Source organism: Sturnus vulgaris, chromosome 5 (genome assembly GCF_052056855.1).
Source record: "Sturnus vulgaris isolate bStuVul1 chromosome 5, bStuVul1.hap1, whole genome shotgun sequence".
Lineage (NCBI taxonomy): Eukaryota > Metazoa > Chordata > Aves > Passeriformes > Sturnidae > Sturnus > Sturnus vulgaris.
In genome coordinates, this window is record NC_142247.1 from 74,491,137 (window position 1) to 74,517,143 (window position 26,007).

Here is a 26,007-nt window from a genome sequence, read left to right on the forward strand (position 1 = left end):
ATGAGACTTCTGCATGTCACATACAGGACAGGACTTCAACATAGAGGAATAGACTGGAGAGGACATATATTCCCTGACTGCTGCTTAGCACACCTTCTTTCCTTTCCTTGAAATTCAGGAGCCAAACTAATCCAGCAAGTGGAAGTGAAGAACCAAAAAGCACGCAGCAGTACCAGCCAGCAACATATAACTTGTCATTTTGGGGAGAGCAGTAAATTAAATTATCTGTTATTAACTGAAACGATGGGATGCACTCCACCTCACTAAATTCACCAAATTTGAAAGAGCCTTTCATAAATCAAAGTACAGAGTTGCCAACCAGGAGGATAACAACAGGCTAGAGAAACAGATGGAGAGAAACATAGTGAAGTTCAGGAAAGGTAGAAGCCCATGCCTGGAATGGGAAAGGCACGAGTAGCACCTGGCTGTACAACTGTGTTGCAGAAGACAACCTCAAAGTGCTAATGACCAAGCCCACAGCAAAGGTCAGGTGTACACTGAGCTGTACTGGCAAGACTGCAGGCAGCAGGTTGAGAAAAGCAATCATTCCTCTCGATTCACACCTATAAGACTATACGTGAAGCAGAGGCCCACTTTCAAAATAATGAATCAAATGCAGCAGAGAGCCCCCAGGATGACTGGGGTTTGCATTACAAAGCACGTGGAGAGTATAAGAATGCTGGGCTTGCTCAGCCCTGAGAACAGCAGGTGAGGAGTTGGATACAATTGCTGTCCTCTCTACAACCACCCATAAGGGAGCTAAAGACAGAGTCACACACCTCTTACAAGGTCCACATCAGATGGACATGAGGCAGAAGACACTAGTCACAGCATAAGCAATTTCAATCAGAGAAAAAATGCACAGGGAGAATCATCATTCTAGCATTCTATAAAAAAGAGGTCACATGTGACATTTGACATCTCTGAACAGAAAGGCCACAGAACTGTCCATGCCTGTAAGTGGCAAAATAATTTGTACAACTACAGAAGCACCAGTAGTGCAAGCTGAAATAGGCAAACTTACGTTAGCTATAAGATCAAGTTTACATTATTAAAATTATCTCCATCAAATGTAATCTTTTAATATGATAAGTTGTCTCTGCCTCACTAGAAGCAGGCTCCTGAAGCTGGCTACACAGATCCACTCATTCCTGACCTCTCCTGTCTTACTAAGCAAATCTCTGTTCTTGGATTGCCACTTAAATGTATGAAAATATTGACACTGGACAGGAGCAGTGCATTACTTCTCTGTAGCAGTCAACTGATTTTGCAGAAGTAGAAAACATGACAATGGACATGAGAGCATCAATAGCAGAAAAGAGCATGTGAATACTAACCTGCTTTGTGCTCTAAGGAGCTCATGGATCTGCTGATTCAGTAGAAAGGTTTCCAAGGTAGAGCAGTCACACACAGGTCTTTCTTGCCATTCCTTTTTATCTCTTGAGTACTGACAGGATGCATGAACCAAGACTTTTAATGAAGAGAGAAGTGAAAAAGAACAAAATAAAAACGAAGAAAATAAACTACCCAATAATAAAGAAATAAGCCCATCCTTCATCCTACACAGTACACTCCAGGACTGTTAGTCAGTCACTTGCAATAAGCATGAAAAGTGACCAGTCTGCTCTGTTTGGGAACATGGATTTGCGGACATGCCCTGGTTTCTCACACTGCATAGCATGAGCTTAGTCTCTTCAGCTGATGGAATAAAATGCTCAAGCAGCAGTTAATGCAGCAAAAAGACATGCATCAAGAGCCCAGGCCTCAGACAGGCTCTTGCAAAGAGCTCAAGGGGATACAACTCCTCCAGAAGCAGAGGCAGAATGCCAGGATTATTCTGCAACAACACAACAGTCAGTAAAACAAGTCCTGGTGCTTTGCTCACTTCTCAGCTGGCCCTAGCAAGACTAATAGAATTCCAGAATAGCACAGGTTTACAGTTCCCGCTAGGGAGATTTCTCCTGACAGCATCAACTGCTCACCAAAGTGGTAATACGAGATACTTATTTAGAGACCAGAAACGTCTGGAATCCATTAAAAGAATAATTAAGTATTTATAGTTTTGTAAACCATCACTCCCACGATGCCCCACTGAGGAACCAAACCTGCTGTCTTGGCAGTGGTGCATTTCAGAAAACAGCCATCCAAATGCAAAAACGCCTCTTTCTAACTGTCTCCAAATACTTGAAGAGGATGTATTTGATCTTCCAACTGAGCATTCGGCCTCAGCTTCTTAAAGTCAAAAATGCAAAATATGTGGCTGGGACTGAGAGAACCAATAGATGAATTATTAGAAGTGGTATTAGAAATACAAAAAAGAAGCAGAATCTAGCATCTGCATGGGCCTGTAGCACATGCTACAGACATTACAACTTCAAGCATGAGTACCTGGATTGAGAAAATATTGCTTGGCCTTTGTCCAGGCTGGCCACATTAACCTGATACTGCACTCAAGCTAATAAGACTTGCTGGGTTTGACTCATAGTTGGCCTCCTTAAAAACACAAACAGAGGAACCATCTACAGCTATTTGCACAGATGTGGACTTTAATAACCTGAACTCAGGTCTTGGAAATTCATGTCTTTTGAATTAATTTTTAGTTTCTATTCTCAGATCAGCCAAATATGGCAAGGGATGTGAAGGGGGAACAAAAAGTGATTCTACAATTCTATTAACAGCAACAGGTTTGCTTTGTAAGAAAACAGGGAAAACACAGGCCTAGGTGGGCCACTGCCCTTGGAATACATCCCTGGAAGGCAGCACTGCAGAGACAGGCTGGAGATTGCAGTGGACAACTGACCTAAGTCACCAATGCACCCTCATGACAAAGGCCAGCAGCAGCATCCTGGGCTGCATTAGGAGCACTGTCAGGAGGAACGTGATCCTTCCTCTCTCTACTGGGCACTGATGAGGCCACGTCTGGAATAACATGTCCAGTTCTGAGCTCTCCAGAAAAAGAAGTAGGAACTTGTTGGAGAAAATTCAGTGAAGGACAACAAATAAAAGGCTCGAGGAGAATCTTCTCAAAAAACCAAATACTGGCTGAAGTAAGGAGGTCATCTGGTCTAAGCACCCTGCTCAGGTGAAGAGCAGAAGCAGAAGCTGTGTAGGCAGCTCCTGAATATCTCCAAGGATAAAGACTTCCCTGGACAACCTGTGGCAGTGCTCAGTAAGCCACAGAGGGAAGAAGTATTTCCTGATGATTGAGGTAATCGCCTGTGTCTCAGTTCATGCTCACAACCTCTCATCCTTTCACCAGACACCACTGGAAAAAAATATGGCTCTGCTTTCTTTGAACCTTCCTTGAGAACAAATCCAGGAACAAGCATAACACAGCTTTAAATTCTGTCCCAAAGACAACAGCCTGCACAGAGGGTGGTGGCTGTCCTGTGCATTAGCCTCAAGGACTTGTCGCAGGAATATCCAGGTGTTATTCGATGCCAACCAGTTTCCTCACAAACACAAAAGGCCAGAGTGTTCCACTGCCTCACCCCAATAAAGCAAACAGTGCTCTCAGAGACAAGACTGGAGCTCTCCCAGGCTCACACTGGCATACAGATTCCCACCTCTGTAACGAACAGCAGAACACAAGGACCCTCGCTGTGCTCAGGACGCAAGCCTCTACCTTTGGATCCTCTACCATTGCTCAGCCTACCTGTGACTAATGAACTTTTGCTGTGGAGACTTTACTTTGAACACTGGAATTACCAGGAGTGATCTGAAGGAGGTTCCTTTCCTCTGAAATACACATCCCTGACTCAAACAGTCTAAGGACACTGCTAGTCTGCACAGTCTGCAGTAAGCAGGGCATTTCTATTCCTAGATATCAGCCACAAAAAAGAAAGACTTGACAATGTTTTTCCCTAATTTATTCTAAGTTTATTATACGTAAGTGAAGTTAATTCCTTGCATTTTCCTTCGTTTAAAATCAAACACGCATTAAAAACACTGCTGCTGTACACAAGCCCGGGGGCAAACTTCTCACGCTGCGCAGAGGGGTTGCAAGAGAAACCAGGAGGGACGGGGAGCACTGGAGCGCCGTACTGGGTTCCGGTGGGCAGCGCCGCCAGGCCCCAGCAGCCCCGCAAATTTACCAGACCACATGCCTCCGGTATGCGGGCCCGTAGACTGTGAACCTCCCCCGGCCGGGCTGTGCTCCCGGTACCTGGGGCCACCGCCGGCAGCGTCCCACCCGCGTGGGGGAACTAAGCCGGGCCGCAAAGCCCGGAGCGAGAAGAGAGGCCCTGGCCCATTGCCCCCTACGGCCCGAGCCTCAGGGAGCTGCGAATCCGTTCCGGCCCCGCATAGCCACGAAAGGACCCCGGCCGGCGGCAGCCGCTGAGAGCCGGGAGGCAGAGCCCGCAGTCCGCACAGGGAGGGCAGACAGCACCATGAGCGGGGGGAAGGTACTGACCTGCAGCATAGCAGGGCGATCAGCACCGAGGGGCGGCTTTAACCTGCCGAGGAGCCCCCGTCAACCCCACCGCCACCGAACCGCTCCCACCGCGCCACCTCAGCACCGGAACGCGCCGCCACCACTTCCGCCTCCGCCCGGGCCCCGCCCCGGCGTGGAAGAACCAATCAGCTGCGACGGTTGAAAGATAGACGTGACGGCCAAGCAATCGCGACGGAGCAGCTGCCTCGGCGCCATGGTTGTCCTGCAACATGGCACGAAGTGACCAATCCCGAGGACACTTTGGGCTCCCGCCCAATAACAAGGCAGCAACCAATCAGTTGCGGCGTTTCGAGCCGGGCCGGCGGTGCTGGCGAGACGGAGGCTCGGACTGGGCGGGGCCGCGGGGACTCAGGCTCCCGCTCAGTCCCTGCCGGGCTGCGCTCGAAGTGGCGCCCAGTGATTCGGTCGGAACGTCCCTTTAAGGATGCTCCACCTTAAAGGATGACCACCCCCCTGCCATAGGCACCTCCCACTAGGCTGGGTTGTTCCAGGCCCCGTCCAACCCGGCTTTGACAGCTTCGGAGATATCCTGTCCAAGCCTGCGCTCGTGCGCATCCGCACGCATGTTGTCCCTTGCTCCGGCACTACGGCTCTCGGCACGAAAATATTTTTCTGTGTTTCTTCTAAGCTCCGTCTACATGCTGATAGGCTGCAATAAGGTCTCTCCGGAGCCTTCTTTTCTTCAGGCTGAACACCCTCAGCTCTCCCAGCCTGTCTTCAATGCAGAGGGGCTCCAATTCTTGGAACAGCTCCGTGGCCTCCTCTGGACCTGCTTCGGCAGCTCCAGATCTGTCTTGTTCTGAGGGTTCCAGGACTGGAGAAAGCTCTGCAACTGAGGTCTCACCTGAGTGAGGCAGAGGGACAGAATCGTCCCCCTCAGCTGCTGCGGATGTGCACACTACCAGCCCCAGTTTTTTGCCAGTCCAGTTTTTTTGTTTTCCTTCTCAGAACTCTTGATCCATTCATTTCCTAGTCTGTACTGGTACCAGAGGTTGCCCCCAGCCAGATGTAGGGCAAGAGTTCAGGAAGCCTGAGCAGCACGGTTTCCTTGTCTCCTGGCCCTCATTGTGCACTCAGATGCACTGTATTCCTATTTCTGATGGCACCAGTAGTGCTGTCCTGCTGTGGCCACGGGCTCTGTCCATAGCTCACAGGGCCCCAAGACCAAGGCTTGCCAGGTGTGCTCTGAATTTTTCATGCCCTGCCTGCAGCTTTGTTTACTTCACTTTGTTCACTTTACTATGAGAGCAATTTCTCCAGGTATCTATGGCTAATTAATTTTACTTATCTATCTTTGCATGGTACAACCATGGGCTAATATTGGTAGTAATAGCAAGCAGTTATTCTAAGCAGAATGAGATATTTACAACTCTAACACATATGTATGTGAGTCTAAGTGGAAGGAAAGAGAAGAAAGGAAAAATTAAAAAAAGAGAATGAGGAAACCATTCAAAAGAACATCACATTCCTCTCAGTGAAAGACTCAGATGCTGACAGCTTCCCATGCATACATACGCCCAGAGCACAGTGCTGTGCAGCCAGAAGAAAAAAAAAAAAAATAAAAAGAAAGAGATAGAAGTGTTAGAAGACAGGAAAGACTGTGATGACCAGGCACAAGGTATGGATAGACATTCATACTGATTAGCACCATTCTACATGCAACCAACCCCTTCTATTCCCCTTGCCTCCATTTTCTCCTGCTTGTTCATTCCCAAACCACCTAGACACATCCCTTTCCCCACCCTCTGTTACTCCCCTAAACATCCTGTTGTGAGTCCCCAGATGCTCTTGCCCTGCACCTCACAGTGTTTTCCATGCCCCTAGGCAGTACTCAGTTTGTAGGGTACTCTACAACCTCTCCTACTGACTCATGATGATGGCTGCCACCTCTAAGCCAATGGGACTTATGGCTCCCCTGTGACAGATTTAGAAGGATCTGGGACAGGGCCTTTATTTTTCTCACTGGGTAATTTGTGTTCCCCAGCCTGCGGTTGTCTCTCTTTGCTCTTCCCCCTTTGTGCCATTGAGTCTTTCATGGATTGACTGTACTTCTGTGGTGGTTCTCGGATTTGCCAAACCAGGGGATTATTTGGGTTCCCCAGTGTTCCTCTGTGCTCCTTTGTGTGCATGGAGGTGAACTTTTTCCCACATGTCCTCATTCTTGTACCGGGCCACTTCTGCAACACTTTCTGGTCCTACATATTCTGTTATTCAACATGCCTGTTTGAGAAAACAGACTCTCAAACCCACTTAGGGGAGCAAATCTTTACTTAACCTCACAACCCACATCTTGTGGGCATTTCCTCTTATCTTCATGTATAACTCTATCAAGGTTAAAAATAGGGTAGTCTACCAAACCAGTATAGCTCCCAATGCAAGTGTCTGATTAACCTTCTCACCCTTTCTGCTTTAGTTCCTAAAACAGCAGTGATTTGCTAGATTATCTTGCATCTCCTTTCCATTCTAAGAAGACTGTTTGTATCATTGCAACTTTATGGTTTGTGGATCAGCCTCTAAGAAGATTAACATTTCTAATTGGCTTGCAGAAAGTTAGATCCCTCACGTAACTGACATTACTGTTGAGCACGGACAGGAGCAAATGGGCAGTGCTGTGAGAGCCACAGGAGGAAGAGGATCGTTCCTGTAGCATCATCCTTCTGACCACAAACACATATGGGAAACAACAGCAGCTCCACAGTGGATGATCTACAGGCTGTTGAGATCCACCACTGGTACAAGAAATTCATGACAGAGTGTCCTTCTGGACAGCTGACAGAGCATGAATTTAAGCAGTTCTTTGGGCTTCGAGGGCTGGATCCAGAGGCCAATAAGTACATTGAGCAGATGTTCCGCACGTTTGATATGAACAAGGTGAGTTCTCCAGCAAGGAATTAACTGTCTTGTGCTGCTTAGAAGTGATTCAACTCCTGCACTTTCAGAGTCTTTGTCTTTCTCTTGCAAACATAAAGAACATAAATATTCTCTTGCAAACATTTTCTCTTGCTAACATTGGTGTGGAAAGCTGCCAAGGGATGCTAATGTAAAATAGCTAAATGTAAGGAGCAAACGAATGTGTACAGGTAATATCATAGATGACATAAACACAGATACATCTGATTATCTAACTACCTCGTGCAAGTTTATCTTTGAATTTTGAAAATTCCTTATTGCCTATTATTTGACTTGGCCTTGCTTAACCAGCAAAATGCTAATTTCATTATTCTTCTTACATGTTCTTACTATTCAAAAATATAGCTGTATGAGATTGTGGAGACCACAGGAATCAGACACAATAGAAATCATTATAGCATTCACAGAGGAGTAATTTCCAGGTATTTGGCAGTTGAAATTAACACTGCATGGGCAGGCAATGTCTGTGGTGCTCCTTGGTGCTGAGAGGTGCAGCATGAAGCTGGCATAAGGGGTGGGTAGTGTTTCTCACTGTGACAGGTGACTGCCGGTACAAAACAGTAGCTCCCATAATTCCTATAAGCATGCAATGGCCCTCACTTTTGCATACTTTTGATCCATGTGCATTTCAGCCTATGCTTGCAGGCCTGTATTCTTAATGACAAAGAAATCTGGGTTCATAGCACGCTGGGAAAATTCAGCTTTACTCTCTGCTCCAAGGTTCTGAAATGGAGTCAAGGAGGATACAGTCACAGAGGTGTGAGAACTAAGCGGGAAATGACAGTGTCAGTGTTGAAGAAGGAAAGCTTAGTGATCTCGGGAGGAATGAGGCAACTAGTGGTGATGGACCTACATCAATTAATCTTAGTCTGTTAACAGTTAGTCACTTAGTCTAAGATCCTTTTATGAACAAGGGCAAGGAACAAGAGCACCAGAGGAAAATCCACCCTGTCATAAGACAGACATGATGGATGAAATAATCTGCCCTCTGGACCTTCAGATTTTGAAAACTTTGATGGTGACAAAGAGGATAAATTTTCAATATTCTATTTTATAACTTGCAATTGTAGAATTATAGAATGGCTTGGGTTGTAAGGGACCTTAGGGGTCATCTCATTCCACCTCCTCCCATAGGCAGGGACACCTTCCATTATCCCAGGTTGCTTCAAGCCCCATCCAACCTGGCCTTGAGCATTGCACGGGCCAGGTCCTCACCACCCCATGAGTAAAAACTTCTTCCCGACACCTCATCCAAGTCTCCCCTCCTCTAGATTTAAACCATTCCTCCTTGTCCTGTCACAACCTGCCCATGCAAAAAGCCACTCTCCCCCATTATTATAACCTGCTTCAGGCACTGGAAGGGGCACCGAGGTTTCCCTGGAGCCCTCTCCAGGCTGAAGAATGAATGTGAACAGCACAGCAGATGGACAGACAGCAGGGACCCTGCGGGTGCACTGAGCAGAGCTGTAAGCACGGTTAATGGTGAACACAGAAACTTTACTTCAACACCTCAGTCACGGCAGCATTGCTGTGGCTGCAGCAGAGCAGCATGGGCAGGACAGAGAAGCCTCTGGCTCCAAGGCTACCTTTGGCTCAGTAGGAAATGCCGTGGTCCACTGTAGCCTTGGATCCTGCTCATCCCCCTGCTGCTCAAGCTTTTTTGTCGTTCAGAAACTGCAGGAACTCCTGCAGCAGATTCCAGAATTGCACCAGGATCTGGTGTGGGAATGCCACAGGCAGTGATGTGCCTGAGGATGTCACCGCTGGTCTCTGGCTGTACTCAGGGGTCAAGTTGATGTCTTCCTCTGGCTCCTCTGGCTTCACGCGCTGCTCAGGGACTGAGGTGATGTCTGACTCTGGTGCTGGACCAGCTCTTTCTGCTGAGCTCAGGCCCGTCTGGAGCAGGATCCAGTTGTAGAAGTGTTGAGTGGAGGTGTAGATCCCGGGGTGCCTGGCTCTGTCACAGCCTCTTCCCCAGCTGTTCATGCCCACGAGCCAGAAGTAGTCAGCTGTGTTGTCCTTGCAGACGAGGGGACTCCCGCTGTCCCCCTGTGCCAGGAGAGAGGGCTCAGTGGCTGTGGGGGGCTGCTGCCAGCCTCAGGGCTGGCTCCTCTCTCCCAGCCTCAGGGCTGGCTCCTCTCTCCCAGCCCCAGGGCTGGCTCCTCTCTCCCCTCCCCAGGGCTGGCTCCTCTCTCCCAGCCCAGGGCTGGCTCCTCTCTCCCCTCCCCGGGCCTGGCTCCTCTCTCCCAGCCCCAGGGCTGGCTCCTCTCTCCCAGCCCAGGGCTGGCTCCTCTCACCCAGGTTCTGCTCAGGGTCTGGAGCCTCCAGCCCTTGGCTGGGAGCACTCGGGGGCTCCCCCGTCTCTCCCATGGGTCCCAGACGTACAGAGGACAGATGTTGTGGGGTCACAGCCACCCTTTGAGTCTGCTGGGGGCACTGCATGGGCTTTGTGGGCAGGACCAGGCCTTGGGGACAAGGGGACATAGGACAGGGACCTGTGGGTGGGGAAGGGAGGGGTGGACACGGGACAGGCTGGGCCATGTTTGGGGGCTCCTACCTGGCAGGTGTCGATGCCACCGTGTGGGTACCCAGCACACAGGTTGTCAGCATGAACAGCCCCTGCATACCAGCGGCTGCTGTTGCAGACCTCCGTGTCCATGAGGTGGACCTTGGCCTCCTGCAGCACCAAGCCTGATCCCAGAACCATTGGAATGAGCTCCCAACAGCTCGGTACCCATCCCCACCCCTTCCCCGGGGCTGCCACTGCCCCTTCCCCACGGAGCAATATTATCCAGCTGTGTCCCTGCTGTTGGCTCTGGGGAAGCGGCCAGACCCATCTCCCCAGAGGCTTCCCGGGGCCAGCAGGAACTGTTTGGGTATGAAGGGACCTCACAGCTCATCCCATTCCATGCCCCCTCTTGGCGGGGACTTGGCGGACTTCCCCCAGCCCGGGCTGCTCCGAGCTGGGCTGTGCTGACATCCAGAGCTGGGCTCTGTCTGTGCCCAGCCCGTGTCCCCAGGGTGCCCAGCCCGTGTCCCCGGGGTGCCCAGCCCGTGTCCCCAGGGTGCCCAGCCCATGTCCCCGGGGTGCCCAGCCCGTGTCCCCAGGGTGCCCAGCCCGTGTCCCCGGGGTGCCCAGCCCGTGTCCCCAGGGTGCCCAGCTCCCGTCAGAGCACACATCCTGTTCAGAACTCACCTCTGGCAAAGTTCCAGCCGGCGATGTAGCAGGATTTCAGCTCTGAGACCCTGAGCGAGGCATCGGGCACACAGCCCAGCTGGATGTAGTCGCTGCACTCCACGGGCTGGTCCAGCTCCAGCAGGGCGATGTCGTTCCTGGCTGTGGCAGGCACGTAGTGCTGGTGCACCAGGAGCCTCTGGATGTGTCTGACCGCGGCCTCGGGGCCCAGCTGAGTCAGATCTGTGGCCCCAATCACAACCTCCCAGGTGGAGACATCCCTGGGGAGCAGATGGAGAGAGGGGTGACAGGGAGCAGAGCCACGGGCTGCTGCAGCCCAGCAATTCCCAGACAGGGAAGAGGCACGGGGTGCTGTGACCTGGGCACCTGCCCGTGCTCTGGGGACATCTCTGTCCCTGCTGTCTCTTACCCAGCCCTGGCGAAGCAGTGTGCGACCGTGAGGACCCACTGGGGGCTGAGGAGGACACCCGTGCACATGTGCCACGTGCCGTTCTCCCACGTGGCCTGGATGCTGACAATGCCGGGCCAGGCCCCTGACTGGGCACTGGTGCCACCCACAGCATGGGACATGTCCTCGGCAGAAGCCACGGAGCTGTGGTCAGAAGCCATGGGCTGGAGCCCACAGGTTCTTCTGTAACACAAAGCCATCACTGCCCTGCTCAGTGGCTGCTGCTGCTCAGGCTCCAGGTCCCTCGTCCCACCTTCCTGCCCGGTGCTGAGTGGCAGAAGGACCTGGGACCCCCGAGGGGTGCATCTGTCCCCCTGAACTGCTGCAGCCCCATAGACAGGTGGTGTCAGTATCTGGGTACTGGCCAGGGACTGAGGCTGGAACACTGTGGTGAGGGGAACATGTGGGTTCCCCTACAGGGAACCCCCTAAGTGAGACCACTGACCTGCAGGTGTCCCAGGTGGCCCCCACGGGCCAGGCCAGGGCCAGCAGCACGAGCAGCCCCAGCAAAGCCATCGGTGCCAGCGCAGGTGGCAGAGGCAGAACCGAGGTGTCACCTGCAGTGCAGCCACCACCACAGCACCCACAGCCTTCGTGGTGCTCACAGTGCCCCCAGCCAGGGCTGCTGTCACAGAGGAGCCGGTTCTGTGTCCTGGGCATGGCAGGGAGGGGCAGCAAAGTCATAGAGACATGGAATGCTCTGAGTGGAAGGGACTTTAATGACCATCCAGTGCCATCCCTGTCATGGGCAGGAACACCTTCCACTGTCCTAGGCTGCTCCCAGCCCCAGTGTCCAGCCTGGCCTTGAACACTTTGGGGATCCAGGCCATTTTTCTTGTGTCCTATCACATGCTCTTGTCCAAAGTATCCCTCCAGCCTTTTTCTAAGACCCCTTAAGTACTGGAAGGGGCAACAAAGTCTCCCTGTTCTCTATGGCTGACCAGCCATAACTCTCTCAGCCTGTCATGCCCTTCTCACCCTGAAAGAACATTTTAAATGTTGTGATCCTTGCTGTAAAACAGCAGCGCTCTGCTAGTTCACCTACAGTCACCTTTTACATATGTTTATTAGCATCCATTTAATAAAGGCCTATGACTTTGTTAAAATACCCTAATAATTGAAAGTTTCATTTTTTTGCTCTGTAATTTGTTGAAGTGGCTATTCAGAATCTTTGACCTAGATATGTGTTTTATTTGTAGTTTGTTTTTTAACCACTTCAAAATTTAGCCAGCTTTAAATCTAGGGCCGATGAACGTTTATTAATTGGCATTTTTCTTGCAGAAGAAACAAGAGCTTTTTGACTTTCTTTCTTTCTTTCTTTCTTTCTTTCTTTCTTTCTTTCTTTCTTTCTTTCTTTCTTTCTTTCTTTCTTTCTTTCTTTCTTTCTTTCTTTCTTTCTTTCTTTCTTTCTTTCTTTCTTTCTTTCTTTCTTTCTTTCTTTCTTTCTTTCTTTCTTTCTTTCTTTCTTTCTTTCTTTCTTTCTTTCTTTCTTTCTTGTCAAGAAATGCATTATTAAAAACCTTAATACTGAACATTCTTCCAGTGATCAAATGACCTGAAATGGCTCTATGTATTTTACAAAATATCACTTTATTTTCCACAGAATGGAGATCTATGACTTAGTGGAATAGCACAGTTTCCCAAAAAGGCAGAGCAGACTAGTACAGAAAACTTGCAGCCCATAGGTTGGTCTCAATATTCTCTCTCAGGAGGCCAAAGGCAATCAGCTTTGGTGCACAGAGGGGGCTTTGTTCATGCTGACAACCAGGAGTGGCAGGTTCCCTCACTGCAGGTGGTGAGCAGAGGGGAGCCTCTATGTAACACATCATAACTCTAGGAACCTAGGTGTTTAGTAGCTAGAGAAATAACGTGTCTGTGCACTAAACATTTTTCCTAAGTCCAAGTCTCTGTGTCGTTTGTTGGCCTTTCTCTTTCAGCTGTGAATCTAAAGAGCAATAAGGTGGAACAACTCCAGAGCAGTAACTCCCTCAGTTTATTCCTGTCACATTTTGGTTTTTTTTTCTGACAGGATGGGTATATTGATTTCATGGAATATGTGGCTGCCCTCAGCCTCGTTCTCCGAGGGAAGATGGAGCAGAAATTGCGGTGGTATTTCAAGCTCTATGATGTAGATGGCAATGGCTGCATTGATCGACATGAACTGCTCAACATTATTAAGGTGACTCTCCAGGGGTGTGTTCTTGCCTCTTTCCTTAAAGACAAATCACACAAGTAAGACCTTTGCTGTTTCCCATATGGATGATGATTCCTTCTCTGAGTAGAATTCCCTACCACTGCATAATGCAAGAAGCAGACTTGACAGAAACTTTATCACCACAGGTTATGTTACAGCACAGCTAACCATAAAATTGTTTTAGCTACCTGTGACCTTAACTGCACTTTACAAGGTTTCAGACGCTGTGACTGTCAGTTGCTATCTCTGCAATGCATCCTTCATGTGTCCTTTTCCCCATGAGAAGCTGGAGAGCTACTCTCAATTTGCTTTTTAGAATCAGCTCCTAAATATCAAGATAATAAAACATTTCTGACTCTGGTGAATAGCCGGAAGAAAAATAAGAATGGAAAGGATTGTATGCAAAAATAGCTACTGTGGATGAGGTTGGAATTACGGGCATAAAGATCACTATAAATATCTCAGAATTAATTATGCTGCAAATTCAGATTATTCTGCAGATAATGGGAAATTACCAAGATGGAGGAAAGAATCAATGACCCTAAATAAATTACATTTCTGAATATGAAATGTCATGAAATTGATTTGATAAAGCACTAATAAGATGTTAATAATGCATTCTCATCTGGATAAGAATTTTAGAGCTGGGTATCAAAGAGACCTGAGCAAAATCAATACCTGTAGTAACATACAGCCTCCTACTAGTAGCTTGAAACAGAAATAATCAGACATTACAGTGAAGCAACAGATAGCAAGAGTTAACACAGAGCTCTTGAGAAACAAGTCCTGTGGGCAACAACTGGTGGCAAGAAATTTATTGCCCTTTGTATTTTGTGGGTGTAGTTTAGTGTCTTTTTTGGTAACCTTAGGAAATTGCTGAGATGATATTAGTTTCAGTAAAATAGCATTTGAAGAAAATGGCCAAACATCAAATATCAAAGGCCAAAACCTAGAAAATTAATAGTCTTAGAATCAGTGTAAAGGCTCTGAAATATTTCATGGATCTCCTTAAACAAAGGAAATAATTAGCATTGAAAGAAAAGAGAATCCTGCGCTATGTAGTTATGAATAAGAAGAATTGTAGCAACCAGAAGTGGATAAGGCTTAGTTTCTTAAGATGAAAATGAATTTCCAGTGAGCTTTAGGGAGAAGCCACACACACAGGAAGCAGTATATAAATGGAAACTGTGAAAGTAAGAATAGAAATAAATTACCACAACATATAACAAAGGAATTTCATAATGTCAAGTGTAGAGAGTGTTTGACAGTGTTTCTGAGGATGGGTGTACCAACCCAAGGTCACAAAGTGGACCAAAATGGATCGATTAGGTGGATTCCGATTCTATCATTTGTGCAGCCTAAACTGTACCTAAGCAGAATTAGGCCAATCCTCTGGGTTTTGCTGCTCTTTCCGTGCTCCAGAGCCACGCTCCCTTTGCACCCTTCAGTGCCATCCCTAAGGCCTGATGATTCATCCTTTGCTTTCCTGTGGTGCTGGTTCATCTGTATGGGAAAGGTACCAGGCATGACAGTCTTCTATTCTGAATCTATGCTGACATGTGGAATCAGTGTGGGAGTTGTTAGGCATCTTCTTACTCTTGCTCTTTTATTTTAGGCTATTCGAGCTATTAATGGTGGTGACCATGAAACTAGTGCAGAAGAGTTCACCAACCGAGTCTTCAACAGGATTGATGTGAATGGCGACGGTAAGATTCCTGCCTTTGCCACCCAGCTCAGGCTCTTTTCTACAGAGTAACATCCAATTTTTCCTTTCTTGGTTGGACTTTAGGCCTCTTCACTTCATATTTTCTTTCTATTTGCATTCTCAGCCAGTAACACATTCTCAATGGACCAAAAAGGATTTTTCTCCTGGCATTATACATTATTAGTGTGACAGGATTTGTTCCCTCTACTGAGTCCCAGCTTTGTTCTGTCCATGTGACTTTAGTAGTGGGGTTTTGGAGTGGTGTTTTGTTTCTCTTTTTGTATGTTGCTATGTAGCTCATGCCAGTTAGAAGTGGGAAATATTAGCAAATGGCCCCAAGTGCTCCTAAGTACTTCAGCATGGAAAGGAAGAAGTGGAATTTAATGTTGAAGTTCAGAGTTTCTTCACTGGGTCTGCTGCAGGCAGTACAGCAAGAACATGAAGTGCTTAGCCAAAAGTTGGTCAAGTGCCACTGTGCACCCTATATGTCCCCAAGTCCTTGCTACTTCAGGTGCTCGTTATTTTCTGACAGGCTCTTTTGTTATTCCAGAATAACTCTGCTGAGCTGCTTCCCTACACAAGGGCTTTTTGGCCTAGGACAGAAAAATTTGTTTCTGTCTGTCACAGCCTCTTTCTGTCAGCTCCTTTATCCTTGAAAATCAGAAAGTATAGGGCAGGTTAGTACTACAATAGGTTGAGTCAAAAAGGATGCTGTGATCCCACTCCTTAGTTACCCATTTCTATTGTTCTTTCTTATGTACCTCTTCCCCTGTATGGGCAAAAAAAAAGGAAGCAGGTATTGTCTGGATACTGGGGATATTTCATTAATGCTTAAGAAGACTCTCTGAGGACTTCAGAACAGTGCCTTAGAACAGTGCCTATATAGTAAGTGTCTCTACAGTTAGATTACTTCTTTTCCTGTCAGATGTGGATCCTGATGCCTTTTATTTATGTCTGACACAGGTGAACTCTCTCTGGATGAATTTGTGGAGGGAGCAAGGAAAGATGAGGAGTTCATGGAGGTTATGATGAAAAGTTTGGACCTGTCACACATTGTGGCCATGATAAACAACCGTCGGCATAGTGTATAAATCAAGCTGGGAGAAAATGCTGTGCCAATAAACAAAAGGGTGTAGAAAGACAAGAAAGGAGAAACAGCATTTTTCAAAACAAAATTTCCATAAACATGAATATGGAAGTGGGAACAGAAAGACACTGCTATGTTTGTGTATCTGAGTGCATGTTCCTGTACAAATACTGAAGCTAAGCCACGTAAATGCAGGGCAAGTTCAGAAAAACTGAATCAGGTTGGCAGTATTTGACTTGTTTTTCTAAAGTTTAAAGGCCAAATTTCAGGGCACAATTTTCCTTTTTATTCTGTGTCCCAAATTACCACTTTGAAATGGACTAAAAGTAATGCCAAGTTTGTGAAGAGCAGTAGCAGAACTGGGTGGTGGAGTGTGGAGGAAATATTCTGACATACAAAAGAAGAGTTTCAAGCTGTTATTAGTGTAGAGAACTATCAAAGAATGTAACTCGCACTGTTCTTGTCATGGTATTGGTTCATGAACACCATACCAGATGTGCTTGAATTTGGTAGTCTCTACAGAAGCAGCTTTAGTCATAAGATCGCAAGAACTGAAAGAAAAACCAGTCCAACAGTAACAAATCTGTCCTCAGCTGCAGCAGCTTTCTGTGACCAAAGAACTCTAGCAAACAAGTCAGCAGTTTGGAGCAGCTTCTGTAACCACAGAAAATATGCTACTCATATTCTTCTACATACCAAAGTAGAAGAATTACTTGAGAGATCAAATCTTTTATGTACTCAGGGTCCTACTTATTCTCTTCTCATATAACTGAGTCACTGGGAATGTTCAAGGCCACACTTAACAAGGCTTGGAGTAACCTGATCTAGCCCCATGACACGGGGCTGAAACAAGATGATCTTTGAGGTCCCTTCCTACCCAAACCATTCTGTGACTATATGATAAATGAAGTATTTGAATATGATCCTAATATTATTACCTCACATATTCTTTATTGGTCTTTCTTCTTGTCCTTGATGAGACAATCTAATTAAAAGAAACAACTCACCAAGGTGACTTGTGAATTGTGCTGTTCATGTGAATGCTGGAGTGAAGCTGATACTCTAGATCAGTTCTGCCATAAATGACTGATTTTGTATGGGAAGAATGATGCAGCATGGACAGACTCCGCAAACTGTGTCTTGTTCACTGTTCGTTAGATAAGGTCATGACCAGAAGCTCCTTTGAATCTGGGAAGAGAACCAGAAGGAAAGATGAATGCAGGAAATGTTCAGTGGAGTGCCTGTGCCATAGTTGGCATGCTTTTCCTGTGCAAAGAGGAAGAACTTGCAGACCTGTAACAAAACTTTAGATTAGGCTGATACTTGCTTATACGTAGGCTTCTGTGATGTTCACATGTGTATTGGTTTGTATGGCAAGGTTTTGGTAGCAGGGGGCTACAGGATTGGCTTCTTTGAGAAGCTGCTGAAGTTTCCCCTGTGTCTGGCAAAGACAATGCCAGCCGGCTCCAGGATGCTACTGGCCAAGCCTGAGACCTTCAGGCATGGTAGTAACATGTCTGGGATAACATATTTAAGAAGGAAAAGTTATTGGACAGAAGCAATTGCAGCTAGAGTGGTGAAGACTGAGAATGTGTGAAAGAAACAGCTCTGCAAAGTCAGCTAAGAAGGAGGGGAAGGAGGTGTTTCAGGTACAAGAAATGAGATTTTCCTGCAGCCCATGATGCCGTCCGTAGTGAAGCAGGTTGTCCTCCTGGAGCACACAGAGGTCTGCAGGAGGGAAGCAGAAATCCACCTGCAGCCTGTGGAAGAGCCCCGTGTTGGAGCAGGTCCTGGAAGGACCTGTGGGCCTGTGGTTTCCTGGTGGGACTTGTGACCTTACTGGGGACTCATTTAGAGCAGTTCCTGAAGGACTGACCCTGGGAGAGGCTCCTCACCCTGGAGAAGCTCATGAAGAACCACGGCCCATGAGAAGGACTCATATTGGAGAAATTAATGGAGAACTGTCTCCTGTAGGAGTGGTCTCATGCTGCAGCAGCACAAGGGGGAAGTAGTGGCATGAACTGACCATAACCTCCACTCTCATCTTCTTGCACTTCTGGTGGGGAGGAGGGAGAGAATTGGGAATAAAGTTAATCCTGGGAAGGAGAGAGGAATGGAGGAAAGGTGTTTTAAAGATTTGTTTTACTTCTCATTATCTTACTCTGATTTTGATTTGTAATAAATTCAATTAATTTCTCTCATTTTTTCTCTGTGATGGTAATCGGTGAGTGATGTCTCCCTGTCCTTCTCTCTGCTCATGAGCCTTTTTGCATTTTATCCAGCTGAGAAGTGATTGACAGAGAAGCTTTGGTGATCGATTAGCTCTTTCGCCATTTTTCATGGAATTTCCCCACCCATTTCTCACTGATTTTTCCCCCATTTCTCACGGATTTTTTCCCCACTTTTCCCCATTTCTCACTGATTTTTTTCCCCATTCTTCAGGGATTTTTTCCCCATTTCTCACTGATTTTTTCCCCATTTCTCAATTAACTTTTCCCCACTTTTCCCCGTTGCTCACTGATTTGTTCCCCCATTTTTCATGGATTTTTTTCCCCATTTCTCACTGATTTTTCCCCCCCATTCTTCATGATTTACAGGATACTCTATCGTGAATGGAAAGCAATTAAAGGAAGGGGGGAGGTTACCAGCCACCTGGTCAGCTCAGACAGCAGAGCTGCACACGCTTGTGAGAGCCTGTGAATTATAGCAGGACAAGACATTAAATATATTTACTGATTCTAAATATGCATATGCGGTAATACATGCATTTGGAAAACTATGGGGAAAAAAAGAGGTTTATTAAGCTGCAGAAGAAAGAAGAAAATAATTGGTTTACAAGGGATGGCAAGCAGTGGATACCAAAAGCTCTAGCCTTACAATTGTTAAAACAACTTCATTAAAGGAGTCGTTCTGTGCCTTCTTTGGGGTGAGGAAAAAAGGCTGAGGGGGGCTCCGACGTGGTTTGGGGCACCCCAAGGTCCCTGGGAGAGGGAGCCGGGCTGCGCTGGAGGAGCAGGTGAGTCGGGCATGGGGGGGGGGTCATGGTGGGTGCCAGAACATTGAGAGGGAGGGGTGGGTGTAGAATGCATGAAAAACAGAACCATAAAAAATAGCTAAATATAGTCTAAAAGGAATGTTTAAATGCTTTTTATTTGGGTAGAGGCACGGTTTTTATAGCTAATATAAAAATAAAATATAAAGAATAGAAATAGATTGGTATACATGTAAAATATAATGAAATATAAGTAGCAAATATCTATGAAAAATCTAGTGTATAACAGAAATAATGCAAATATAAGAATATGTATAAATATAAAATAGAGCTATGAGAATGGTAATAAGAATGGGGTAAAACATCAGTGAGAAATGGAAAAAAACCACATGAAAAATGGTGGGAAAATCAGTGAGAAATGGAGAAAAATCAGTGAAAAACGGGGGGGGAATCTTTGAAAAATGGGGAAAAAAATCAGTGAGAAATGGGGGAAAAAAAATCCATGAAAAATGGGGGAATAAATCAGTGAGAAACGGGGAAAAGTGGGGGAAAAAATAATTGAGAAATGGGGGAAAAAATCCGTGACGAATGGCGGGAAAAGTCATTAAGAAATGGGGGAAAAATCAGTGAGAAACAGGGAAAAAAATCAATGAGAAATGGGGGAAAATTTGGGACAAAATCAGCGAGAAATGGGGGAAAAATCAGTGGTAAATGGGGGAAAAGTCGATGAAAAATGGGGGAATATTCAGTGAGAAATGGGGGGGGGGGGGAAATCAGTGAGAAATGGGGAAAAAATCCATGGAAAACAGGCAAACAATCCATGGGCAATGGCGGGAACAGAGCGAGCTGTTATCGCTCGTGCTGTGGTGGCCGATGCTGTGGGGAAAAAATAAGTGAAAAATGGGGGCAATAATCAGTGATAAATGGGGAGAAAATCAGTGATTAATGGGCGGAAAAATGCATGAAAAATGGGGGGAAAATTCAGAGAGAAATGGGGGCAAATATCAGTGATAAATGGGGAAAAAAATCAGTGATTAATGGGGGGAAAAATGCATGGAAAATGGGGGGAAATTCAGAGAGAAATGGGGGCAAAAATCAGTGAGCAATGGGGGGGAAAATCGGGAAATATCCATGGAAAAATGGGGGGAAAAAATCAGTGAGAAATGGGGGAAACATCATGGTGAAATGGGGAAAAAAAATCTTTGATAAATTGGGGAAACAAATCATTGAGAAATGGGGGAAAAAAATCAGTGAGAAATGGGGAAAATATGGGAAAAAATCCACGAAAATTGCGGGGAAAAATGCATGAAAAATTGGGGAAAAATCAGTAAGAAATGGGGGAAAAAATCCATGAAAAATGGCGGGAAAAATCAGATCGGCGATCGATAGCTAATGCGTGCCGATCGATTAGATCAGCGATCGATTGATCACGACTACCGATCGATTAGATCGGCGTTCGATTGCTAATGCCCGCCGATCGATTAGATCGGCGATCGATTGATCGCGCCTGCCGATCGATTAGATCGGCGATCGATTGCTAATGCCTGCTGATCGATTAGATCGGCGTTCGATTGCTAATGCCTGCCGATCGATTAGATCGGCGATCGATTGATCGCGCCTGCCGATCGATTATATCGGCGATCGATTGCTAATGCCTGCCGATCGATTAGATCGGCGATCGATTGCTAATGCCTGCCGATCGATTAGATCGCCGATCGATTGATCGCGCCTGCCGATCGATTATATCGGCGTTCGATTGCTAATGCCTGCCGATCGATTATATCGGCGATCGATTGATCGCGCCTGCCGATCGATTATATCGGCGATCGATTGATCGCGCCTGCCGATCGATTAGATCGGCGATCGATTGCTAATGCCTGCCGATCGATTAGCTCGGCGATCGATCGCGCCTGCCGATCGATTAGCTCGGCGATCGATTGATCGCGCCTGCCGATCGATTAGATCGGCGGTCGATTGCCAATGCCTGCCGATCGATTGCTAATGCACACTATTTGCACACTCCTTGCACAGCCTTTGCACTCATACAGAGGCAGGAGGTTTCTCAGTTCTGGTCGGGGTTTTTTGGGGCGTTCATTCCGGGGGATTTCCTCAAGGATTGGGACACTCCTTGATTCCATCCCTTGCCTGTCTCCCAAGCGCCACCCTGTGGGCAGAGCGCGGTACTGCGCGCCTGCCTCTCCCAAGATGGCGGCTCGGGTGTCGCTCCCCGACCTTCTAACTCTGGCTGCAAAAGGAGGGTGGCACAGCAAGGAGCCCGCTCGCTCTAGTGGGATGCCTGCGCACGACGCCGACACCGATCCCACGGGTGCGGTTTTCGGCGGCGTTTCCAATCGTGCGGACATCTCCTTCAGCCCGCTTCGGCCCGGGGGAGAGGGGCGGGGCCGCCAGCGATGGTGCCGGCGCAGCCCGGGCAGGCTCGGGGCGGAGCCGGGGCTTGGCGAGGCGGGGCACGGAGGTCCCGGGGACGGGACCGGGCGGGGCCGGGGCGGTGCTTTAGGGGCGGTCCCCAGTGGTCCCGGGCGGCACCGGGGGCGGGGCCGGGTGATCCCGGAGCGGTACCGAGCTGTGCTGGGGACGGTGCTGCAGGGGCGGTGCCGGGCCCGCCTCAGGGTGATTGAATGCCCAGAAATCGCCTCCTCTGCCCCGTGCTCACACTGAGCTGCGGGCTGCAGCGTGCTGTCGGAGCTCCGCACACAGCACGGATTTGGGCTTCCCCTCCTCTCAAACCCTCTCCCCCTCCTTCCTCCTCCTCATCTTCCTCTTTGTCCTCTGTCACTGCTGAGGCTCTGGAAAGAACTGAAATTCTGCAGGGAGAGATGTCCTCTCGTGGCCCCAGGGACTGCCTCGGCACGGGCCACGAGCGCCTCCGGCCCCTGCCTTCTCCTGCTTGAAAAGATCACCTGGAGCCCGAGCTCGGGGGGGTGAAATCAGCTGAAATCCAGGTAACTCTGTCAAGTGCCCCCCAGGGACATCGGCGGGGCTGGGGGATGAGGGTTTGAAACAGCAAATTCTTTGGAATATACACCTGTCCCTGTGCCGATGCTGCTGAGCTTCCTGCCACAGTATATCCCCACTCCATGAGGCGCTGTGAGGTTATGGCAGTGGGAATTGAGCAGGGAATTCGGGGCTATGGGCATAATTCACGGGAGCTAGCAAAGCTGACAGCCAACCCCAAATCGGGGCACAGCACAGAGAACAATCTGTGTGCTGCCCTGTCAGCTCAAGCTCCTGGGCTGGGAAGTACTGGGAGTTAAATGTATGGAATTACACAAATCACAGCAACTGGCATCACCCAGAGGGACAATCCAAGGCCCAAACAATTCCTCCACAGTCCACTCTGGGAAAAACACCCTGTGCCTGCCAGGAGCTCTGACCCTGCTTTTCCTACCAGCTCCTGAGCAGTGTCAGGGCCACCACGACGCCTTTAAAATCCAGATAAACCCCAAATCCTACACAGTGAATAATCCAAAGAAAGTCCTGAATTGTTGTCATTAAAAGCTCAAAACTCATTAAGAATTCTATGACAACACTGTAATGGACTCCCAGGAACCTCATGAATGCTCTCAGTTTCATTTTTGTGTATTTTTACTCCCTCATTTGGCAGCTTGTAAAACTTATCCTGGAATTCAGAGGTCAAGCAGGATCGACTTTGGATTGACCTTCACCTCTGGTCCCACTTTGTGCAAACACAACTCGTGCCCAGGTGGGTGAACTCATCACCTCAGCTTTTCACTCCAGAGTATCCCCTCCTTATTTCCCTGTAGATGAACTCAGATCCACTCCTCACCTCCACTGGTCATCCAAGCGTCCATTCTGTTCCCCACAGGCCCTGGTGGCCCCAGGGAGCTCCCTTGGCCTTTCTCCTGCCCCTCTGCAGCCCGAGGTCGCTACACAAACAGTTCTTGTGTCCCCTCTAAATGACCCCGGGTTTTCTGCTCAATGAATGGCATGACCCGTGCCCACTGCTCATGATTCACCCAACCAAAATCAAGAGCAAATGTTGCTTGGGCTTTAAGAACTTGAAATAACTCTGAAGCAAAAGAAATCACCTTTTTCTTCTGGTTTTTATTTTTATTTTTTCATTTAAGATGCTGGACTTGCCTCTGTGGATGTGTGCTGAGCTCTCACTGCAGGGGACTGTCAGGCCTGAATGGCTGTGAGTTCGTGTTCTTCTCAGTAGGGAATCAGAAATTATTCTCAGACCATAGAATTGTTTTCTGAAACCTTTCCCCTTTCCTCTTTGTGCCTTTGAATTTTTCAGCTGTTCCCTGTTGTCACTTCCCCTGCCTGACTTCTGTGCAGCTCCTAGCTGGGAAAAACTGGGAAAACTTAGGGGGTACAGAGGTGGAATTTTTGGCTGGATTTTTCTAACATTTCTAATTTTGCTGAACTTATTTCCCCAGTGAGAAGAGCACGAACTCACAGCCATGCAGGCCTGACAGTCACTGCGGGAAATCTGACACAGTATTAATAAGTAACCTTTCCTGAGAGCAGTCACCACCCCAGTCCTCCAGCCTTGTCAAATGTTTGCAATGAATGGAGCCAAGTTCTAATCCTTAATCTAAATTTATGTCAGCTTTTGTTAGAAAGATACCGGACAGTAAATCATACAAGAGAATTTAAAAATTGCACAAAGAATAACAGGCCCAGACCAAACCCAACCGCCCCCATCACTGCTCCACCCCAATTTTGGGAGAAACAGTGATACAGTTTATAAATACTCTCCTTCCACACTATTCAGTCCTTCACCGCACATCCCCAGAGAGGAGTCCCTCAGACCTTGCTCCCCTGAACACCAGGAGAGCTGGAGTTTCACCCAGATCCCACATTCCCATGGCAGTTAATCCCAGCAGGGAGGCAAAGAGGAACCCTGCATCCTCTGACATAGCCCACAGCACGGGCAGCACCAGGAGCCCTCCAGGCTCAGACCTCTGGTGCTGAAGCCTCTGGGCTTTGGCTGATCAAACACCACAGCTCTTGGCAAAGATGCCAGGAGAGTCGTGATTCTTCCTGTCCTGAAAGAGAGGAGGAAAAGAAAATTAAGTCGACTGCAGAAGGATTCCAGCTCTCAACTTCTGCTCTGATTCCTCACTCTGGGGTTTTATCCATGACAAGTGACACCAATTCAGAGTGCCCTTTTCCAGCATTTTTATTCCTAACTATTTCAGACATTAAAAGGATGCTCATTTCTCTTATTGTATTCTTTGCTTAATTTTATTAGCGGCATTTTCATCCCAGACCCCACTTGTCAGTTCTTCAATCCTTTAGCACTGGACTTGGCACAAAGGGATACCCGTGGTGCTGCATCACAAGAAATCCCAAAGAGAAACCCCTTCCAAACCTGACGGAGAAAGCTTTCAAGGCACTCCAGAACACAGACAGCTTTTCCTGCCTTGTCAGGCCACACCAATTCTGTCCCATCCACCTGAACTGTGCAGGTGAGGAAAAGGCTTTCCTTGCTCCTCGGGAATCACTGTCTGAGACCACAGATGTCCATCCTGGGCAGCACCTGGAAACAACGTGGGAAAGGCAAAATGAGAGTGTTTTCTATCAGAAAATTACTACTACTAATAAAAATAACAATCAGAACTTCTGGACAAATTTAGTAACATCACTTTGATATGAGAAATACAGGCCATGCCCATCCTTGTAGCCCAGGTGAAAACAGGAAGGAGAACTAGAGGAAAAGCAGAGTCCCTTATTTGATCTCTGGACACAAACGGAGGCCTTTTCCCTGTGAAACCAAACTCACCCTTCCAGGGTTCCTGAGATCAGCTACGAGGAGGCTTTTGGCACTCCAAGAGCAGCTGGGTCACAGCTGGATGCGGCTTGGGTCTGGGAGACACCGTGCTCCTTCTGGAATTATAGCACGCAAATGCCTGCTCCTGGCCCCAGGCCCGGAGATAAAATCTGTGGGGTTTTTCCCTGTGCAACATTGTTCACCCCTCCCAGGTTCCTGAGATCTGCACAGAGGAGGCTTTGGGCACCCCAAAGGCAGCCAGGGTTACAGGTGGGGGCAGCTTGGGGCTGGGAGAAATCCTCATCCATTTGGAATTTTATCAGGCAGAAACCTGGCTGGGTGCACAGGTCTCTGGACACGACCAGTGGCCCTTTCCCCTGTGAAACAAAACTCACCCTGCCAGGCTCCTGAGACCACTTAGGAGGAGGGGTTTGACTCTCCAAGAGCAGTCGCAACGAGAGATGCTCACACAGAAGGCCATGCAGAAGAGGAAACGAGCGCACCCGCAGCCCCCCAAGGCGCGCCCCAACGCCCCAGACCCGGCACTGCCAGCTCGGGCAGTCCCATAAAGCATCCCCCGCCTCCGCAGCGGCGGGACAGGCGGGGCCCGGGGTCCCGAGGAAACCGAGCGTGCCCGGAGGCGCGGCAGGACGGCAGCGCAGCGCCGCCTGGCGGCGGAGCAGGAGAGCAGCGCCGGGCCCCATGGCAGTATCGGTACCCGTGCGCCCCCTGCTGTCCGCGGCGATGCAGCGCCCGATGCCGAGTTCCACGCCCGTGTCGCCGAGGGAGAGGGGCACCGCTGGCTGGGGCCTCCCCGCCGACACGGACAGAAGCCGAAGCAGAAGCCCCGGTGCCATTGGCGGCCCCTACCCAGCGGGCCGGGCTCCGCCGGGCCCGCGGCCCCGCGCGGTATCGGGTCGGCCCGCTCCCGTCTTCGTCGCACCCGGCCCTGCTCCTGGCATGAAGCGCGTCACCGCCCCGCGCCGTCCCGCCCCCCGCGCGTCATCGCGTGCGTTCGGCGGCCCGCCCCGGGGGCGGTGCCGGGGGCGCTACCCGGGGCGGTGCCGGGGCAGTGCCGGGGGCGGCACCGGGGGCGGTGCCGGGGCGGTGCCGGGGGCGTTCCCGGTCGCCGTGCCGGGGTAGCCCGGGGAGCGGTTCCGGGAGCGGTTCGGGGGGCGGTGCCGATTGCAGTCCCGGTCACTGTCCCCAGTCCCCGTCCCCAGTCCTGGTCCCGGTCCCAGTCCCCGGTTCCGGTCCC

The 26,007-nt window shown here is 48.8% G+C and overlaps 3 protein-coding genes and 1 long non-coding RNA gene across 8 annotated transcripts in view; 2 read left to right on the forward strand and 2 right to left on the reverse strand.

The window, feature by feature from the left end:
- Positions 1–4,537, reverse strand: part of GOLGB1 (golgin B1) — a 39,480-nt gene extending 34,943 nt beyond the window's left edge. For 2 of the 3 annotated variants that reach the window (XM_088166033.1, XM_014890786.2), the window contains exons 1-2: positions 4,415–4,537; positions 1,338–1,470 (exon numbers count right to left, since the gene is read on the reverse strand). The gene's annotated coding sequence lies outside the window, so the exon portion shown is untranslated. Of the gene's footprint in view, positions 1–1,337; positions 1,471–2,105; positions 2,267–4,414 lie in introns of all 3 variants that reach the window. The other variant, XM_088166032.1, reaches the window with a different exon arrangement.
- A 2,589-nt stretch (positions 4,538–7,126) lies between these two features.
- LOC106862031 (guanylyl cyclase-activating protein 1-like) lies at positions 7,127–16,882 on the forward strand. Its single transcript, XM_014890792.2, has 4 exons — positions 7,127–7,327; positions 13,040–13,189; positions 14,820–14,910; positions 15,873–16,882. Exons 1-4 carry the CDS (start codon positions 7,130–7,132, stop codon positions 15,998–16,000), a joined length of 567 nt encoding a protein of 188 aa, XP_014746278.1. The 5' UTR covers positions 7,127–7,129; the 3' UTR covers positions 16,001–16,882.
- On the reverse strand, positions 8,843–12,085 carry LOC106862030 (acrosin-like). The gene is made up of 5 exons (XM_088166034.1): positions 11,456–12,085; positions 10,972–11,193; positions 10,559–10,822; positions 9,924–10,065; positions 8,843–9,415 (listed from the first exon to the last, which is right to left on the reverse strand). Exons 1-5 carry the CDS (start codon positions 11,692–11,694, stop codon positions 9,017–9,019), a joined length of 1,266 nt encoding a protein of 421 aa, XP_088022160.1. The 5' UTR covers positions 11,695–12,085; the 3' UTR covers positions 8,843–9,016.
- A 1,589-nt stretch (positions 16,883–18,471) lies between the features above and the next one.
- On the forward strand, positions 18,472–25,724 carry LOC148223814 (uncharacterized). Of its 3 annotated transcripts, XR_015804131.1 has the most exons (5): positions 21,071–21,314; positions 21,793–21,951; positions 22,614–22,712; positions 23,098–23,165; positions 23,271–25,724. It is a non-coding gene; the product is annotated as an uncharacterized LOC148223814 (long non-coding RNA). The 3 variants fall into 3 exon arrangements; XR_015804130.1 differs by lacking the exon at positions 21,071–21,314 and adding an exon at positions 18,472–19,012 and having other exon boundaries at positions 23,098–25,724; XR_015804129.1 differs by having other exon boundaries at positions 23,098–25,724.
- Positions 25,725–26,007: the final 283 nt, after the last annotated feature.

Coding starts and splice junctions, on each gene's coding strand:
- LOC106862031 (XM_014890792.2), top strand. CDS start 7,130: ATGGGAAACAACAGCAGCTCCACAGTGGATGATCTACAGGCTGTTGAG. Junction 7,328..13,039: donor GCACGTTTGATATGAACAAG/GTGAGTTCTCCA, acceptor TTTTTCTGACAG/GATGGGTATATTGATTTCAT. Junction 14,911..15,872: donor GATTGATGTGAATGGCGACG/GTAAGATTCCTG, acceptor TGTCTGACACAG/GTGAACTCTCTCTGGATGAA.
- LOC106862030 (XM_088166034.1), bottom strand. CDS start 11,694: ATGACTTTGCTGCCCCTCCCTGCCATGCCCAGGACACAGAACCGGCTC. Junction 10,823..10,971: donor CACTGCTTCGCCAGGGCTGG/GTAAGAGACAGC, acceptor TCTGCTCCCCAG/GGATGTCTCCACCTGGGAGG. Junction 9,416..9,923: donor GTGGCATCGACACCTGCCAG/GTAGGAGCCCCC, acceptor CTCCTGGCACAG/GGGGACAGCGGGAGTCCCCT.